Source organism: Xyrauchen texanus, chromosome 33, assembly GCF_025860055.1.
Source record: "Xyrauchen texanus isolate HMW12.3.18 chromosome 33, RBS_HiC_50CHRs, whole genome shotgun sequence".
Classification (NCBI taxonomy): domain Eukaryota; kingdom Metazoa; phylum Chordata; class Actinopteri; order Cypriniformes; family Catostomidae; genus Xyrauchen; species Xyrauchen texanus.
In genome coordinates, this window is record NC_068308.1 from 22,418,971 (window position 1) to 22,439,501 (window position 20,531).

The 20,531-nt window shown below is 39.0% G+C and overlaps 1 protein-coding gene across 11 annotated transcripts in view; it reads left to right on the top strand.

The window, feature by feature from the left end:
* LOC127626505 (supervillin-like) overlaps positions 1–20,531 on the top strand; it is a 110,229-nt gene that overhangs the window by 70,552 nt on the left and 19,146 nt on the right. For 8 of the 11 annotated variants that reach the window (XM_052102324.1, XM_052102316.1, XM_052102318.1 and 5 more), the window contains 12 exons: positions 704–1,085; positions 9,889–10,117; positions 11,923–12,052; positions 14,016–14,066; positions 15,382–15,450; positions 16,285–16,335; positions 17,624–17,792; positions 17,945–18,040; positions 18,821–18,907; positions 19,019–19,196; positions 19,528–19,700; positions 20,190–20,345. In XM_052102324.1, coding sequence (XP_051958284.1) covers positions 704–1,085; positions 9,889–10,117; positions 11,923–12,052; positions 14,016–14,066; positions 15,382–15,450; positions 16,285–16,335; positions 17,624–17,792; positions 17,945–18,040; positions 18,821–18,907; positions 19,019–19,196; positions 19,528–19,700; positions 20,190–20,345 — 1,771 coding nt within the window. The remainder of the gene's footprint in view (positions 1–703; positions 1,086–9,888; positions 10,118–11,922; positions 12,053–14,015; positions 14,067–15,381; positions 15,451–16,284; positions 16,336–17,623; positions 17,793–17,944; positions 18,041–18,820; positions 18,908–19,018; positions 19,197–19,527; positions 19,701–20,189; positions 20,346–20,531) is intronic. The other 3 variants (XM_052102319.1, XM_052102321.1, XM_052102323.1) reach the window with 3 other exon arrangements.

The following is a 20,531-nucleotide window of genomic DNA, read 5'->3' on the forward strand; positions in this document are numbered from 1 at the left end:
ATTCTGAGGGCATAAAGGGTGCAGATGTGTTCACTGCATAATTCACTCTTAAGGTCTGGAGACTGGCTAGGTGGTTGTAGAGGAGATCACTTTTCTGATTGATTTTAATAATTTTACAGTCATTGAGCTTGTTCTGAATGCACACTAAGGCTCTGTTTAATGGCCAGTGGAGCCATATTTACAGTAAGGTTGTAATGTATTGTCAATGTGTTCCATTCTGAGGGCATAAAGGGTGCAGATGTGTTCACTGCATAATTGGCATGGCTTTATGAATGGATTTGACATTTGCCAATTTGATGCTTGCCTTTCAGCTATAGGAAATGCAATGAATCAGATTCTTATTAGTCAGCATGATCAACACATCAGGGCTGATGAACTGTTTATGATTGTGCTATTTCCTGCCCATACTGACAAACTTTTTATTCTCATCCCTCCTCTCTCTTTTTACAATCTGACCCTCAACCTCTCCCATCTTGTGTACCCTCTCTCTCCTTCCTTTTAAACCATCCTTCACCTACTTTCTTTTATATTAATGCTCTACATTCATTACACTATTTATCCTCAAATCCTTCCATCCCTTGTCTCCTCTATTTTCTCTTTCGTATTGCAAAACATTTTCCTCCACCTTACATCTCCTATCCCCACCACACTTCTTTTTTTTTTTCCTCCACCAATTTCTCCCCCTGCTCTTATTCTCCTGTAGCTGCAGCCTGTAGGTGGAGGCCGTTTTGCATTTGCCGCTTCCTCAGCTCTTAGATCATCCACCGTTTCCACTGAACACGCAGGTGATATCCACCTGGCCACGCCTAATGTTTCTGGCCCCGCCTACTATGAGAAAGCCTTGTCCCCACCATACCACTCTCATCTGGCCCAAGACTTCCAGACACATCATGGACCAGATAAGACACCGGTTACCCAAGGCATGGGGAAGAGGAAGCTCCCCTCTCCAGAGAGCATGAAACAGACACCTCACGCTCAGCCAGCCAGTGAGTGGGAGGAGCAAAAAGGGCACAAGAAGGAACTGGTGTCCTCTCAAGACCTTTCAGAAACCGATGGAGAGCACAAGTCCAAGGCAAACATGTCAGGTAGAGGAATATGGGTGGTGTGTTTGTGTCTTTTTACATGTATCTTCGTATCTTTCCCCTAGACTTGTTTTTGTGTGTCTGTACTTCCATTTTATTGTATTGATTTATGCGAAGACTGTTTTGTCTCATCCTCTTGTCTTTTCATTTACATTTATTCATTTGGTAGATGCTTTTATCCAATGCGACTTACAAAAGAGGAAAAAAATAAGCGAATCATCTTAAGGAGACAGTGGTATGAAAAGTGCCATATTACAAAGTTTCACTAGCATCAGAATAGTATTTAAAACAGATTAAAGTGCAACAAGAATTTGTTTAGTGACTGGTTAAGTGCTCATGGAAAATATGTGCTTTTAGCTGTTTTTGAAGACAGAAAGTGAGTCAGCTTCACGGATGGAGTTGGGAAGGTCATTCCACCAACGTGGGATGATGAACTCAAAAGTCCGGGAAAGTGTTTGGTGCATCTTTTTGTTGGTACAAGGCAACGTTCCTTAGCGGACCACAGGCTTCTTGTGGGCGCATAGCTCTGCAGAAATTATTTTAGGCATGCTGGAGCAGACCCAGTGACATATCTCAATGCCAGCATCAGAGCCTTGAACTTGATACGTGCATCAATCAGCAGCCAGTGAAGAGAGCCAAGGAGTGGTGTAACATGCGCTCTCTTTGGTTGATTAAAGACCAGACGTGCTGCTGCATTCTGGATAATTTCAGGGGTCTAATTGCACATGCAGGGAGGCCTGCAATGAGAGCGTTACAGTAGTCCATTCTAGTTATGACAAGTGACTGAACAAGAAGTTGTGTGGCATGTTCAGGCAGGAAAGGGTCTTATCTTCCTGATATTGTAGAGTGTAAATCTACATGATCTTGCGGTCTTTGAGATGTGGTCTGTGAAATTTTGTTTATTGATTGTTACCCCTAGATTTCTGACAGTTTTGAAAGGCGTTATTGTAGTTGCACCCAGCTGCACGGGGATGTTGTGTCCAACAGTATGGTTGGCTGGAAAGACAAGGAAGTTCGGTCTTGGCCGGGTTAAGTTGCAGGTGGTGTTCCTTCATCCAGGCCGAGGTGTCTCCCAGGCAGGCAGAGATTCGAGGAGTCATTGTGGTATCGTTGCGCTGGAAAGACAGGTAGAGTTGTGTGTCCTCAGCGTAGCAGTGGTAAGAGAAACCATGTGCCTGAATGATGGGTCCCAGTGATCTTGTGTATATAGAGAAGAGAAATGGCCCAAGCACCGAAACTATGATGTGGCTTGGACACCTCACCTCTCCAGGCTACCTTGAAGGACCTACCTGAGAGATGGGAATTAAAATAGGCAAGCACAGTTCCTGTGATGCGAAGAGAGTGTGGAGAGTAAGATCTGATGGTTGACTGTGTCGAAGGCTGCACAAAGGTCCAGCAGAATCATGACGGATGAAGCTTTCACCGGTCTCAGCGACTCGATGACAGACAGCAGAGTAGTCTCGGTGGAGTGTCCACTTTTGAAGCCTGACTAATTGTCATCCAGAAGTTTGTTCAGCGAGAGATGGGCAGAGATTTGATAAACTGCCCTTTTCAAGTGATTTTGCCATGAATGGGATGAGAGAGACTGGACTGTAGTGTTCTATTTGTGTGGGGTTAAGTGCGGGTATCTTCAGCAGCAGAGTTACTCGAGCCTGCTTAAATGTAGTGGGATAAGTAGAGATGTGTTAATTATGTGTGTGAGTGCAGGTAGGATGGATGGAGAGATGTCCTGGAGAAGGAATGGGGTCAAGGGAACAGGTGGTGGGGTGGTTGGAGAGGAGTTAAGAGTTTTCCGTATATTAGGTAACACTACCATTAATGCATGCGTTTATGCTAGTTGCTAGTCAGTGATCTTAAATGTTCTGGGTTCACACAGCCATGGAAAACCTGGATATGTCAGTGTTTTTAAGGTGTGATTTGTAGAGTGAAAATGCATTTAGTGAGTTTTGCTCTACTCTAAAATATTTCATCTATGAGATATTGCTGGTTATAAGAGCTTGTCTAGAGTAAAACTTTGACATCAGTTTGTTGATTGAGAGTCTTTTTGGAGACATCTGTAACATGGACGTGCTGTCCATATAATCTAGGTAAGCAGAACTTAACAGAAGGGAAAAAATGGAAAAAAGGACATTGAATATTCAAATAAAATTGCTTGTTTTCATAAAAATTTGTTCTCTGTTATCTCAGCGCAGCAGGACAGGCAGTAATTCATTTGCATTGGTGCCTCCCTCTGGTAGAAGTGATGTGTTGTGCTTTCTTTGACTTGTATTCAAATCATTGTTCACCATGTTCGACACTCAGACTCACTTATAAATGTGGTCAGGGTAAAGGAGCTGTCATATTAGGATATGAGCACGCAACACAACGGACCAGGATATGATGTCATGTGGGAGGGCTTCTGTTGTAAGTAAATACATCACAAATATCAAATAATATTATATTTAAAATGTTGAAGTATACTGACCACTTTCATGCAACAATAAAACATGCAGCTGTGAAATACTGCATGTATTCTTTGTACTGAGCCAAGAGGTCAGCGTTTGAAGTTTTGATCTTCTATTGGTCATGCGTCCTCTCGTCATATGGATTCGCAGGTCAGAATTCACCTAACTTGATCTCTTGTGCCCAGCAGAGTATAACATTTCTTGGCATGAGCTTGCGTTTCCGGTTCAGATATTTTTTAATTGGAGTGAATGGAGTGTGAAGTGTAATCAGCCCCTCTACCTGTTCATTGGCTGGAATTTGCTGGTATTTTGTATATCTGCGCTTGTTCTTTTAAGTGTTCGTGTCACGTGGTGAATGCAGCTGCACGCGTGAACATTTAAGTGCATTTCTTTGGCAAAATAGAAATCAATCAAATCACTTTGTCACACGACCATATACACAAGTGCAAAAGTAGGTAAAAGTCTTGTGTGCAGTTCAGAGCAACATAGCAGTCATGACAGTGACGAGACATATACCAATTACAATAAACAACATACTTACACAACACAATTTACATTTAAAATGTACACATAATTACACAACACAATAATAATATACAATGTACAGTAAACAATATGCACAAAATAGAATACACAAACAATAAATATAAAAAAGAAAGAGGATATAAAAAATATATATATACAGTAGTTGTATTGTGGAGAAGATGATTATGACAGTCCAGTGTGAGACATAAGATTAATAAAGCGCAGTGTTGATGTATACTGATCGTGAGAGATCAAGTGTTCAAAAGTCTGATTGCTTGGGGGAAGAAGCTGTCATGTAGTCGGCTGGTGCGGGTCCTGATGCTGCGATACCGATACCGCCTGGGTGGCTAGAGTCTCTGATGATCCTCCAAGCTTTTTTCACACACCGCCTGTTATTGATGTCCTGGAGGGAGGAAAGCTTACCTCCGATGATGTGTCTGGCAGTTCGCACCACCCTTTGCAGGTCTTTGCGGTTGTGGGCGGTGCTATTGCCGTACCAGGCGGTGATTCAGCCAGTCAGGATGCTCTCTACAGTGCTGGTGTAGAACCGTATGAGGATGTGGTGGTTCATTCCAAACTTCCTCAGCTGTCTCAGGAAGAGGAGGCGCTGGTGAGCCTTCTTCACAATGGCCTCAGTGTGGACAGACCATGTGAGTTCCTCAGTGATGTGGACACCGAGGAACTTGAAGCTGTTGACTCTCTCCACCGGTGCTCCATTAATGGTGATGGGGCTGTGTTCTCTGTCTTTCCTCCTGAAGTCCACTACAAGCTCCTTGGTCTTTCTAACGTTGAGGGAGAGGTTGTGCTCCTGACATCAGCGTGTCAGCATGTGCACCTCCTCTCTGTAGGCTGTTTCATCATTGTCAGTGATCAGACCTGTGTTTTCACACAGTCATGTGTGTATAGGGAATACAGGAGTGGGCTGAGAACACAGCCCTGCGGGACTCCAGTGTTGAGGGTCAGTGATGAGATGATGCTGCCCATTCTTAACCACCTGATGTCTGCCTGACAAAGTCCAGGATCCAGCTGCACAGTGAGCTGTTTAAGCCCAGAGTTTCACATCAAGCTTGGAGGGTACTATGGTGTTGAATGCTGAGCTGTAGTCTACAAACAGCATTCTCACATATGTGTTCCTTTTTTCCAGGTGGGAGAGAGCAGTGTGTATTGTAGATGCAATGGCATCATCAGTGAAGTGGTTGTTGCGGTAGGCAAACTGCAATGGGTCCAAAGAGGTGGGCAGCACAGAGCAGATGTGATCTCTGATTAGCCTCTCAAAGCATTTGCTGATGATGGGGGTCAGAGCAACAAGACGCCTGTCATTTAAACAAGTTATTTTTGATTGCTTTTGTCCAGGCACAATGGTGGATGTTTTGAAGCATGTGGGGACTATAGACAGGGAGAGGGACAGGTTGAAAATGTACATAAAATCACCAGCAATTTGGTTCGCGCATGCTCTGACTTGGCCCGGAATACTGTCTGGCTTTACGGACGTTCACCCGTCGGAAGGATCGGGTTACATCCGCAACAGATGGAGAGTGAACCATCCTCTGTAGCGTCGGCTGCGAGTGCGCTCTCCGCAAGGGCGGTGTTATTTGTATACACTGCAGTTGAAGTAATACGAGAGTGTTAAAAGATGGGACAATTATCTGTTCCGTTAATATTAATTAAACAACAAGATTGACAAGAAACTAAGAAAAGCACTAATCGTCCATGGCTGGATATACTTATGGATTAATTTTAGCTGCCTTTATGCTTTTTGGAGCTTTAAAATGTTGGACCCCATTCACTCGCATAATATGGACCTACAGAGCTGAGATATTCTTTGAAAATCTTTGTGTTCTGCTGTAGAAAGAAAGTAATGCGTGTCTGGGATGGCATGAGAAATAAGTAAATTATGATAATGCTTGATTTGCCATTTCCTTTTCAAGATTATGTTACATTATTGTTTTATTTTATTGCAATTTTCTTTTGGGTCCTATTGAGCAACTGAACAAAATGTTAGAATCAGAAAGAGCTTTATTGCCACGTATGCTTCTACATACAAGAAATGGTTCTTGGTGACAGAAGCTTCCAGTGCACAAACAATAATAATAATAATAATAATAATAATAATAAACAAATAAATAAAAAGGGAATAAAAATACCCTGTGGCAGGTTGAACTTCCTCAACTGGTGAAGGAATTGGAGTCAATGTGGGTCTCCCACTTCAGGTCCTGTGAGATGGTAGTGCCCAGGAACCTGAATGACACTGCTGCCACAGTGCTGTTTAGAATGGTGAGCAGGGTCAATGTTGGGGTGTTCCTCCTAAAGTCCACAATCATCTCCACTGTTTTGAGGGTGTTAAGCTCCAGGTTGTTATGAATGCACCAGTAAGCTGGCTGTTCAACCTCCCTTCTGTATGCAGACTCATCATCATCTTGGATGAGGCCGATGACAGAAGTGTAATCGGCAAACTTCAGAAGCTTGACAGAGGGGTCCTTGGCGGTGCAGTCGTTGGTATACAGGGAGAAGAGTAGTTGGGAGAGCACACATCCCTGGGAGGCACCAGTGCTGATCGTACATGTGCTGGAAATGAATTTCCCCATTCTCACTAGCTGCTGCCTGTCCGTCAGAAAGCTGGTGATCCACTGACAGATAGACGTGGGAACAGAGAGCTGGGTTAATTTATTCCATAGGAGAGCTGGGGTGATGGTGATGAAAGCCGAACTGAAGTTCACAAAAAGGATCCTTGTATATGTCCCTGGTCTGTCCAGATGTTACAAGATATGATGGAATCCCATGTTGACTGCATCATCCACAGACCTGTTTGCTCTGTAAGCAAATTGTAGGGGATCTAGAAAGGGTCCAGTGATGTCCTTCAGGTGGGCCAACACCAGTCTCTCAAATGACTTGACCACAGAGTGACGAGTCTGTAGTGATTAAGTCCTTTGATCATGGGTTTCTTTGCGACAGGGATAATAGTGGAGTATTTGAAGCAGCAGGGAACTTCACACTGCTTCAGTGATCTGTTGAAGATCTGTGTGAAGATGGGGGCCAGCTGGTCAGCACAGGATTTTAGACAAGTGAGTGAATCACTGTCTGGGCCTTGTGCTTTCCTTGTCTTTTGTTTCCAGAAGACCCAGCTCACATCCTCTTTACAGATCTTAAGTGAAGGTGGGGGGAGGGTGATTGCGCTTTTCAAATCTACATTAAAATACATTTAAGTCATAAGCCAGTTTTTGGTTCCCTACAGTGTTGGGGGATGGTGTCTTGAAGTTAGTAATGTTTTTCAGGCCTCTCCACACTGATGCAGGATCGTTAGCTGAAAACTTGTTTTTCAGCTTCTCAGAGTAGCTACTTTTAGCCACTCTTAAATTCAAATTCCTTGAATTTTTGTCCTGATTATACAAGATTTTTTCCTTGCTTCTGTAAGTATCCTCTTTGGCATTTCATGTAAACCATGGTTTGTCATTGTTGAACATTTAAAATACCTGTTTGATTTTCTGGTATGTGCTGCCGAATGTTCAGCAGTTCGACCCTGGTAAAATAACTAAACACAGGACAAACAAACAAAAACGACAAAATAATTGGAGAACTCCACACAGAGGCACCCATCTGCGGCACCATCAGCTGAGCAAAATGATAGTATCACACTTTACTCTGTATTTTTCCACCAGTTTCAATTATGACCAAGAATAAATCTCATTATTTCACTAACTTAGAAAGGCAAACAGTTTCTTTCAATTGGAAGTTCAAGTTGTAAAATGCATGTGCCAACTCAGAGTTTAATAATAAACCTGTTTAATCCCCAAATGTCTAAGTAAAGGAGTGTTTTCTTCAAGTATTTACTTATTTTTCAGTGAATGGGTGCTATGGGGTAAAAACACTATAATGAGGTGCTGTACTTAAAAAAAATAAAATAAAAAGAAAGTTGGGGAACCTCTAAACTAGGAGCTTTATTCTTTATTCAGTACAGGTTTTTGGAAGGACCGTAAGGGCTTTTTCACACCTAGTTCATTTGAGCACTCCAATATAATGTGATATATGTGAACAACCCAAATGATCTCAGACCCCAAAAACAAACTGTACTCCGACCACAACAGGAGCTGTGATGCGTATGCCGCATGTAGAGGTTCGCACCAAACTCCCGCAAAAATACGAGCAAGTATTTTGATAGTGAACAAAGTGCTCCGTATGACATTATTTTAACATTCATGTAATATACCTTTTTCACAGACTGTGATGACATGTTTCCACCTTATTTAGCAGAGTAAATCTCAAAAAGGGATTTTTTTTTTATTTTTATTTTTTTATATTGAGTGTAAATGTGTAACATTGTGCTTATTTTTATATTACCCTGGAATTAGTTTAAAAAAATTTTTTATTACCACAGCTGCGAAGGGGTTTCTATTACAGCTGCTGAGAGAGTGACCAGTAAATTTGGCATCTTCTCCCATCTGACTTGCTTAATCCACCGATCTCTATTTTTTTCCTCTTCTGGTAAGTCTTTAAAACATAATAGTGGATGTTTTTTTGGTCTTGGAGCAAATAGGTAAGTGATTTGTTTTAATGAAAGATCAAAAGGATAAATTATGCAGATTTGTTTTCACAGCCTTGATTGCTCATATTTACCAATATTTTTTTTTGGGGTGCCAATATTTCTAGTCACCACTGTATGACAATTTATCATCATGATCACAATATGTATGACAGTTTATTGTTAGCCAAATTTCATAATCGTGACTGCCATGGAGTTCTTAAGGAGCTGTGGTGTGAATAACAAAGGGTCTGAGATCACATCAATGCAAAGATGGCCAAAAAAGAAAGTGGTCCTCTTAAGTCCACTTACATTGTGAACACAAAAAGAGCTGGGGCCATTTGCAGCTGGATCCATTTTTGGTCAACTATAACTTAACTGGGTTTGGCTATTTTAAAATGGGAAACCAGACAGTCTATCCTTCAGCCTTGTTTTCATGTCAAAATTCAAACACAACGTTACTGTGTAAAAGTCTATAGCGATCGCTTGCATAGCATTGTATCTGGTTAGTCTCATATGAAGTGGCGACCTGAGTTGACTGCTGTAAATAATTATAATTATATTGTGCGTTGCCCAGTCTCAAAGTTCACAGCACATCCCTGATCTGTTCACTAGCAAGTATAATCATTTAAATCAATTTATTCTAAAGAATGGTACCTGATATCGAAATCTCTGTAAAACTATTTCTAAAGAAATCCAAATCCAGTCATCATGAGCAACTGGACAGGTCTTGGAAAAAGTTGTGGAAATTCATTGGTGGAAAAGTGTGGGATCCCTGTCTCTGTGTGTACAGTCAGTGAGCCTGAGGCAATTTGTCAGGGATAGCTTGTTATGTTTGTTTTATAGGGTGGTGATATTGTTTATTTTTGCTCTGCTGTACATGTGTTCTGTGCTGATATCGGTGTGACTAAAAAAGTAGAGGTCACGACAGATTAGCAGGATGTTACTCTATGTGTGAATGTCCTTTCAGTGGAGTGTTAGTTTTTGAAATGTCTTCCTGTTGTGTGTCTGAACTGTCTGTCATGTAGGCTTGAGGTTTTAAAGTTCTGAACTGACAGAAAGATATCTGTGTAACCCACATGGCCACAGCATGAGAAACAATGATTCCCTTTATGAAGAAACTGACACTCACTTCCTATGTTGCCTTGCTTACATATTCATCACAATTTTGCTGTGTATGAATTCACATGGTTAACTGAGTATCAACTCTTTAAAGAACTGAATGTATGTGAGAGAGTTTGGTGTCTGTCTGCCTGTACTCTGTTATTGAACACATCACTGAGGCTGCTCTAACCCTTTCCTGTGTGTGTCTGTTAAACAGATCTTCCTGTGCACGCAGCCGCAGTACGTGCAGCGGTAGCTGTATCGCAGGGCTCATCCTCATTACGGAGCATCTCTCTGACACTGCAGACACACACAGAGTCTACCAGACATCTCCCTGAGGAAAACAATAGAGAACAGGAGCACAAGCAGAAGACAGACTTTAAAACAGAGGAGGGAGACAAGCTCTCAGACATCATGTCTGCCAGACAGATGTCCATCAAAGAGAGGTGAGTGGTGTTTGTGTGCGTATGTACTTTACTATAGTTTGGGGACAAATGTATCCAGAAGTTACCTAAATATGACAGAATCTCACTTTGGACACATACTCATTTGGAAAAATAAACTTTCTAAATGATGGGTTTTTTCTTCTAAAAATGCAATAAATATTTTAATGGGGAGGGTTAAGACATTGGTTAAGGTTAGCCTGTAGTAATTATAATTAGCTTTATTTTAAACACAATAGAAGTTTATGGTATATTATCATTTAAAATTGCTTTGGAAAAACATAAATTATACAGTATACTTATTAAATGTTAACTTAAATTATAGAATGTACATGTAGATCTATATTGAAAGATGAGGTCTCCCAAAAACTCCCTCTCTCTCACCTCCAGAGCTCAGTGTCATGTAGTTTGTTAATCAACGAGGATGTTTTATGCTAATTTACTGCATCTGAAAGCAAAACATTATTGTGTATTGTATAATACGAGGCTCTGTTTAGAATTGTAAGACTGTGTTCTATCTTGACTCTATTTGTAGAAAGTAGGTTGCGCTCTGTATGTCTTTTGAATGTATGTCAAGTGACAGGCACATTTTGTTCATTACTTTTAAAGCATAGTTAAGAATGAAGTGTAGTTTTGAGAAAATTATATTAGAAATGGGAACAAATGAGATGCTCAAAGTCCTTTATATAATATTTTTGGCTTTGAACTAGATCTTTGCTGATATGATTGAAATTATGTTGCAGTGTGCTGCATCCTTTTGTTGTAGTCAGCACACAGATACAGAGGGCCAGATATTAGAAAAAGACTTTCCTTTTAATACATTTGATTCCCCCTAGATACAGTGCTTTAACGAAGCATAATCCAGTTCAGCATAACTATCTGTTATAGTCTATTGATAATTTCCATTGATTGGTTTGTGTTTTAGTTGAGTCAGAGTTGTATTGCTGTGTCCAGCAAAGATCAAAGTATTGTGTAACTGATGGACAGCTATCTGCTGCTATGGTAGTCAAGCTGATGCAAACGAGATGGTTAAATTGATCTCATAGTGTTTATCTATGTATGCATGCTTTTCTATTCAATATACACTCACTGAGCACTTTATTAGGAACAATATGGTCCTAATAAAGTGCCTGATGTAGTTGTCTTCTGTTGTAGCCCATTTGCCTCAAGTTTCGACATGTGCATTCCCGAGATGCTATTCTGCTCACTACAATTGTTCAGAGTGGTTATCTGAGCTGCCGTAGCCTTTCTGTCAGCTCAAACCTGCCTGGCCATGCTCCGTTGACCTCTCTCATCAAGGCATTTCCATCCGCAGAACTGCTTTTTTGTTTTTGGCACCATTCTGAGTAAACTTTGAAAATCCCGGGAAATCAGCAGTTACAGAAATACTCAAACCAGCTCGTCTTGCACCAACAATCATGCCACGGTGGAAATCACAGAGATCACATTTTCCCCCCGTTCTTATGGTTGATGTGAACATTAACTGAAGCTCCTGACCTTTATCTGCTTGATTTTATGCATTGCACTGCTGCCACACTATTGGCTGATTAGATAATTGCATGAATAAGTAGATGTACAGGTGTTCCTAATGTAGTGCCCAATGTGTGTATATCCTTTGTATGAGTTAGCTGAAGTGTGTGGGTCCACTGTAGCTGAAGATCAATTTGACACCAGAAGTTGGATAAACATGACAAAACCACCCTTTAGGGACATTTACTCTGTGTGAAATTTGAATATGAAAATTCCTATTTCCTATTTTGTTTAGATGTTTTTAAGAATTGTATTAAATTTCTGTTTGTTCCTTCTAGGCTGGCTCTGCTGAAGAAGAGTGGAGAGGAAGACTGGAGGAACAGGATAAATAAAAAACAGGATGTGGTGACGGTCGCTGTCTCTGAAAGACATGCTCAGCTATGGGAAGTGGAGCAGAGCTTCAAGAAGGTAACCTCTGTACCTTGAACTGCCTCACCTGACCATTAAATCAAATCAAATCAAATCACTTTATTGTCACATTACCATGTACACAAGTGCAACAGTAGGTGAAATTCTTGTGTGCAGGTCCGAGCAACATAGCAGTCATGACAGTGACTCATTAAGGTCATAGGTCACAATTAATTGTCTAATTTTGTATACTGTGTGTATTCAACAGCTGTTTTGTTGGTGCTGTGAATAGCATCTTGTATTATCAACTCTAGTTTATCAAATTTAATTCTACTGGTTGATTATGTGATGTAGTTTTTTATTTTTTGTTGCGTGGTACACAATTTCAGAAATGTCTTTTTATTTTGGCTAAATGCTGAATCGAAAAGGTTTTAAACTAAGAGTTAATGCAGTTATATTTTGAGTAACTCTAAACTGAGAAAGGTATGTGCTGTCTATTATTTTATCTTCTAGTCTTCTTTCTATTCATTCTATTCTTTCTGTTTACATGTTCTTGTGGTATGCATGAGTCCAGAGTTATTTAATTATGTATTGGCTGTTTGAAACTAAAGCACACATATCAACTAATAAACAAAACAAACTTTATGCCAGACAGCTGTAGTGATGTTTGCTCTGTGCAAGTTTCCACATTCACATGTATTTACTTTAAAAAAACAAACAGTGCAGACCTTGTGTCTGTTTCAATGTTGATTGTACCATTATTTTCAGACTATTTGTGTTTGAAATCATATTTGAAAGGTATCTAGTTAGATTGATAATCGTTTGTATTCATATTGACTGATAGAAAAAAAAGTAATGTCACTACAATCTAAATGTTTGTCCAAGAGCAATAACAGGTGCTCTCTATGGTGTTGTTTTTGAACGGACCTGTAGAGGTCATGTGGCGGTCATGAGATCACACGTACTGTATGTATTATCATATTTGTAATGCAAGGTCCTAGATTATTAGTAAGTTTTATATCTATTCTTAACCAACTTGTACCTAACTCTGTCTCTTTCTGCTAATCCACTTCTTTACTGCATGTTTTTGTGTTTTGTTTTGGTGATAATTATTTATTTCAAATGATTATAATAAAAAGTGTTTCAAATCTTTGCATGCTTTATAGTAATTCTCTAATGCGGTGGGGGATGGGATGAGGTTTCACATGCCTTTCTCTGTTTGGATTTATTTGAAGACTGCTTTTTAGTCTTTCCACTGTAAGATTTATATAAATTCAGGTTGCGTAATTCTGCTATGTAACATCCCTTACACGTAACTTTTTTTGGACATGTAATTGGCAGTCATTAGTCTTCATGAATCAAAACCGATACTTAAATGAGTTTTCTGAGGATAAACAATTCAGTGTCCCACATTTAAAGAAATGTTTACATCAGAATACTGTTACTCAGTACTGCATACTAGAAATAGACAATCATTTTGACTGACATCTTTTACTGATATTCACACTTCACTATTAATCAGTTATCGGATCTTCAATATAAGTTCTACTAATATTAAAGATCCAATTACCGATTAGTACTCATATTCAGTAATTGCCACCATTGATTCTCAAGTTAGAAAATGTAGTTAGAATCTATTTAAGACATTGCCCAATACAAAGATAAAAATTAATTTGTGACCATTTTGATTGCAAAATAACTTTTTGCATAAATAGTATGTCATGAATATTGATAATTATTTATTTATGATGGTGTCAAATGCAGAATTACAACAATAATTAAAAAATAAATATTGGTCAGTATCTACTTAATACTTAACAAATGGACATAGTGATATAGAAACTGAACACTTAAATTATGAGAAATTAATTCCTTTGAAAAACCTCTCAGAAATAAAAGAAATCACAAGTTATTATGAGAATGTTTATTCTGAATCTTCACAGTAAACCTCAAGGTTAGGTTTAGTGTCCAAGCTTTTAGTGGGGGGTCATTTCTCCCCTGTTCATTTTACCCCTCTTTCTAGGATGATGGCATGATGATGATAGATGACTTTGCTGTGTCTGAACAACTCTGGGTAAGGCTGTTAGCTGTTTGCCACAGGCTTAGCACTGGTTATTGGAGGTGTACAAGGCTTATGGTTTTGCGTTTGTGTTTTAAGGTATAGTTTATCCAAAAATGAAAATTCTCTCATCATTTACTCACCCTCATGCCATCCCAGATGTGCATGACTTTTTTCTTCTGCAGAACACAAACTAATATTTTAATATTTCATTACAAATATTTCCATATAATTCAAGTGAATGGTGGCCAATGGGGGCAATTTTAAAAACAAAAAAAGGATTGGAATATTAATCTGTTTCTCACTGGCATCAGAAGACATCGATTAAACCATTGGAGTTTTATGGATTACTTTTTTGCTGCCTTTAGGTGATTTTTGGAGCTTCAACGGTCTGGCCACCATTCACTTGCTTTGTATGGACCTACAGAGCTGAAATATTCTTCTATAAATCTTTGTTTGTGTTCAGCAGAAGATAGTAAGTCGTACACATCTGGGATGGCGTGAGGGTGAATAAATGAATATACAATTTTCATTTTTGGGTGAACTATACCTTTAATTCCTGACAGTATAATCATGATGATGATGTCAGTGTGCTGTTATGGTGTTTTTGTACTTCATCTTGGCAATTCTGGATGACCTTGTTGCTTGTGGTGTTTTTTTTTTTATTTTTATTTGCTTGATTCGCTGACATTGCTACTAAAGTAAAAGTATGATTTTTGAAATGCCGGTATTTATTTATTTTTGTCATTTTACCTTGTGATGACTTCACACTTTTGTTGTGTTATTATTGGCCTTGTTCATCCAGCTATACAGACTTTTCAATTTGGTATAGTTATACATTTTAGACCCAATTTTATTATAAGAGTTTCTATCAAGCTGCTTCTCTGGGACCACAGCAATTGATAACAACGATGAGCCTGTGAATTTGTCATTAATTTGGTAACAACAACATTTTAGTTGCACGTTTAGCAACTATTCTTTGACCGTAGCACTTCTCATTGTGATTAGACCTGTTAGACTTGTAACAACAAATTAATTTAGACACAACAGATGGATTCAGAGTCATCAAATTCAGGGTGCTTGCACAAGGCTAGTTGTCGTGCATTGTACTCTAGATTTGACATTACAAGTCTAGTAGTTACCTTGATGTGATCATGGTCTTTGTGGAGGTCATGTGGTATTTAGAAGTTTTTTAATATTGTATTAGACTTGACCAGTGTCACCTGCCTGCTGTTTGCTCTTGAACTTCCTGCATTCCCTCCTCCTTTGTCATTTGTCTGTCCCATTTTGTCATCTTTTGTGTTACTTCCCCTGTCCATCTTGTCTGTAGGACAATGTTTTGTCCTCCTCCTTTTCATGTGTTTCTGAACCACTGGACCAAATAGCCATCCTCCCACAGGTGAGCAAGACCACCCAATGTAAACTCTCTTCCCTTTTCCTGCCTTTGATACTGACGCTCCGCCTCTCCTCTATACCACACATAATGCTTTTTTAGTTTTTACTTTCTAATTTTGTAACTGTGCTAATAATAACTGTGTTATTGTACCTTATCAAATTGTAAATAGTTTTATTTACTTTGTATTTAGAATATTCAAGATTTATTTAGTGTTTCTTCAAATCAAAGGAATTATATATTTTTTTTGTGTATTGTGTTAATTATTCATATTGTCAAATTAATTTGACAAGCACCCATTATGCTCATCTAAGTGACCATTTTGAGACATTTTGCTTCTTGCTGCTTGTGTTTATCTGTAAAAGACTGAGGTTTTACCTGGCCATATGTAGTAGATCACAAAAGAATGGCTGTTTTCTTGGATATTTAGTATGCCTTTATTGTTGAACTTTGGCTCTTCTAAATTAAAAAAAAAAAAAAAATACAAAAAAACTTGTGTAGTTATTTTAAAACCTTTAGCCTTCAGTCTCATTAAGTAGAAGAGCGACATTATACTGCAATCATGACCAGTTGATCTAATTTATTAAATCTCCCTGAAATATAATGCTACTATTCATTTTCAAATCAATCTCATATAATTGCATCATAGCACAAACTGACTGACTATAAAACTAAATGAAGAGTCAGTGTTGAAGTCTCAAGTGAAGTACCACCTTCCTCTCTCTATTAATTGTTAACTCTGTAGTCTAGGATTCATCCTCTCATCTTTCATTCTCTCTTTCTATTCTTTGCTCATCCCTCTCTTCCTGTCTGTCTTCCTGCACTTCCCTCCATGTGAAGGCTACCCCCCTGCCCGTGCAGATGGATGAGCGTCACCCCTGGAGAAGGAAGGTGCCTCCCACCCCCCCCACATCTAAACATATCCACTGTTCCTCCATAACAGCACTCCACTAAGACTGTTGGTGTAATGCCTGTTTTGGTGTTTTGGTTTCTTTGTCTACTTTTTGTGTCATGTTTAAGATTAATATATATTATATTAATTTGAATCACATGCAGGAAGTTTTCATTACTCACTCAATTACTAGTTATTATGAGTGTATACATTTTTTTTTTTTTTTTGAGAATCTATGATATGTTTCCAGGTCAGCAGTGGTTGAATGTGTGGACTAAGACTTATTTTCACATATCAGAATATTATTTTGTTTTTAACAATTTTCCTTTACTAAACTCCTATGAAAGGTGTTGTGTCCCTGACAAATTTTACCAGCTTAAAGGGATAGTTCACCCCAAAATGGAAGTTCTGTCATTATTTACTCATCCTTCTGTTGTTCCAGCCCATATGACTTTTGTGGAATACAAAATGGCATGTTTAGTTGAATGTTCGCCTCACTATACACTTTCATTGCATCTTTTTCCATACAAAGAAAGTGAATGGTGACTCAGACTAACATACTGCCTAAAGGTGCAGTCATATACATTTGCATGGTTTCCACAGGTAAAATAGTCCTCTTAATGGTAATCTGTGTGATTGAATTCCGGTGGTGAGGAATTTCCCCTCGCGGATTTCGTGTGGAGTTTAAGTTTGATGAACTTTGACAGGCGAATTTGCCGAGTTGACCAATGGGAATTTTCTTGGATTGGCAGTGAACTCTGTGTGGGCGGTGCTTTGTAGACGGCTACACTGAATATTCACAATGGACAAGGGATATCATTTTAGCTGTGAGTTTGTTTAACTTAAGTCTTACAGAGTATAAAGTGCTGTATTAAAAAGAGGCTACTTGACAATTCGATTTTTGCTGATTTCACACATGCTCACGCCATCTTCTCCCACAGAATTTTGTTGGAACAACATTATGGTGAGTGCGTAATGACAGATTTTTTTTTAATGTCCAATTCCCAATGTGTACACCAAGTCCTCGTGATTCGCCTCAGTCTGGGTGGCGGAGGACAGATCCCAGCTGCCTCCGTGTCGGAGACGTTTACTCGCACATCTCATCATGTGGCTCACGTGATGAGATGTGCTACCGCGGAGGCACACCCAACACCCCACGTTCCCCACCAAGAGTGAACCGCCTTTAATGCTTGTTTGGGATTTTCTGATTTCAAGCTGAACAATATGTTTTGTCCAGACAGTTATGTGCACACTTGAAGTTTAATGCTCTCTCATTTGTTGTCTCAGAGAATGGGAAATGAGGTGGTGGAAAGCCAGCAGATTGAGCGATTAGAGATGTCCATTCAGGAACGCAAGCAGCTCATCACCGCGCAAGACAGTGCATGGAAGGTCAAAGGTCACGGAGCAGCCAATGACTCCACTCAGTTTACAGTGGCTGGACGAATGGTCAAGAAAGGTTGGTGAAAAATGTATATGTTCAAATTCATTGCTTCATACAGCCTCCAGACACAGATTGAGGTTTCGTGAAAATATTAGGACAATGAGTCTAGTTTTGCTTTGTAATTATATGCAGTTAAGAATTTCCCCCTGTGTTTTTCTCTATCTGAGGTCTGGCAGCCCCCACTGTTCTTTCAAATCCAGTTCTGTCCCCTCTGTCCTCCAAAAACAAGAATGCCTCCCATGCCATCTTAAAGCCACATGAAGGTAAGAAGCCATACACACACATTCTAATGCAAAGACCCCGTTTACACCTAGTATTAAGATGTGTTTCGGGTGATCCGATCACATAAGGTCAGCACTAAATACAGGTCTAAACTGGGTCAAAAACCTTTTGTGATCGGCTCACGATAAACAAATATTAATGTGGTCAAAATTGCATATTACCATATCACATTTGAGTTGTAAATGTTTCCATCCTGAATGCGTCCCAGACACCAGCGAAGCACAGCCCCTCATCTGTCAATCAAACGCTGTGCTTAAACAAGAGTCTAAATTTTGCTGCTTTAAAAGGAAATAACAATCAGATCGGAAAGTGGGTACATAAACAAGCATGAGAAACTTCATGCAAGTTCTTCTGTGTGTCTGATATCAACATGCATTGAGACAGATGAGAAGGACAAACATCTGAAGCTCAGGTTAATACATGATATCCATTAAAATGACCGATAATTCGGCTCAAAATGTTGCATTTGTGCTTAGATTAAATTTCAACTGCAGTTTGGAGAAATACCATGCCGTTTTCTTATTTTTTGCAGTTTCTTTGTCTTTTCTGACTTTGTTACATTTATATATCATGCAGTAGTACGCTAACACAGTGATTGATGTGTCGTCATGAAATCAGAGACCCTCCCCTCCAAATCAGAGCACAAGTCTCGCCTGACCACATGTGACCAGATCACCTGAGACGCATTGTAATACCAGGTGTAAAAGGGGTCATACATGCCTTTACCATAAGATAATGTGGTTTACTTATTTTTGATACAGAAATTGAAGTCAGACAAAACATGAAGCTTGAGTCAGATAAGAAGCTGGAAAAGTTGGAGTCATTCCTTGGTCGAATCAATAATAAAGGTGAGTGTAATGAATATAAACCATCAACCCTTATTTGTATGTTTGTGTGTTTTTTTTTTTAGGTAAGTATACAGTGTTTTTCTATACATTTAATCTTTCCTTTTATAATAGTGTCAGGACTTCAGGAGACCACAGTTGCTGTCACAGAGAAGTCTGTTAAAGAGGTCATGACCCTGGATGATGAGATCTTTGATAAGTTTTATCGGCACACAGAGGATATGGCCAAGATCACCAGCAGTCTGGATATCAATGATGATTTTGACACCATATTTGGAATGCAGCTGCCCAGGTAAAGCCAAACAAAATATTGTGAAGAGCAGTGGTGTACGCTGGTTTTGCTTAAGAACCCAGATTTTATAATCTGACCCAGTGGCGACCCAACACAGTAAAAGAGAAAATAAAGAATAATATTACCATTATCACTCTACTGGGCATAGACAAAATTACTGAATGTTTGAATTCTAAATATCTCTTGAATTTTGATTGTTTCATGCTCTTGACGGCCAATAATTCACTGCACAAACCATATTCATCCTTGCTACTAATGAACCTGTATTTAATGTAGGTTAATTGGCTAGTTTCAATTGATCATTTAACCATCTGTCCTTGGTGTTCTTCAGGTTGACCTCAGAGATGGTGCAGCACAAGCGAGCAGTACGGCCAACCAGGAATGTTCAGTCATCCAGGAACCCTTTGAAACTCCTGGCTGTTCGGGAGGACATCAGACATGAGTACACAGAACAGAGACTGAACATCGGTCTTTTGGAGAGCAAGAGGATGAAACAGGAAAAGAGTGAGTGATAAAAGAGTGGTCTGTTCTGTTTTGGGACCTTGTTTCAGTGAATAAGTGACATTTATTTTAAAGAAAGTTTATATAAGCACACTTTTCAGGAAGAAGTTTGTTCTGTTTTAAATGATAAAATGACTTTTCACAATTAGAAATATTTGTATTTTTTTTTTTTCACCTGTGTTATCTGAAGTGGATCTGACTTACTATATCCAATATATATCACCTTGGGACCAGTTGGTTAAGTCATTGCAAAAATTAAAAGGTGAATTTAGTTTTGATAAAAGCATGAATTGCTTGCAGAAAACGCTTAGATTACTTTATAAAATATTATATTATGGTATTTAAATGAAATTCATACATTTTAAGTTTGACTTACTGTAAGTGTCTAAAAGTGTCCAAATACTTTTTGGACCACTAAATGTTGTAGTTCATACTGTAGCTTTTTTCACTCTTCCTCGCTCATTTGGTTCTTTCTTTTCCTCTCTGTCATAGTAAATAAGAACAGTGGTTTCTCTGAGGTAGCTCTCGCTGGATTGGCCAGTAAGGAAAACTTCAGCAGTGTGAGTCTACGAAGTGTGAACATCTCCGAGCAGAGCTCAAACAACAGTGCCATGCCCTACAAAAAACTCATGCTCATTCTTGTTAAAGGTGAGTGACATCACCTCGCCATCAAAGTTTATTATAGAATGGAAGCATTTAGTCTTGAGTGTTATTTTATTAATGTAGCCCTCACCTTGTTTTAAAATCACTGAAAGTACAACTATTTCTATTAAAATCTGTAATTGGATACAATATAAATTATTTGATTTCTAATAGGATGAAATGCATACAGAA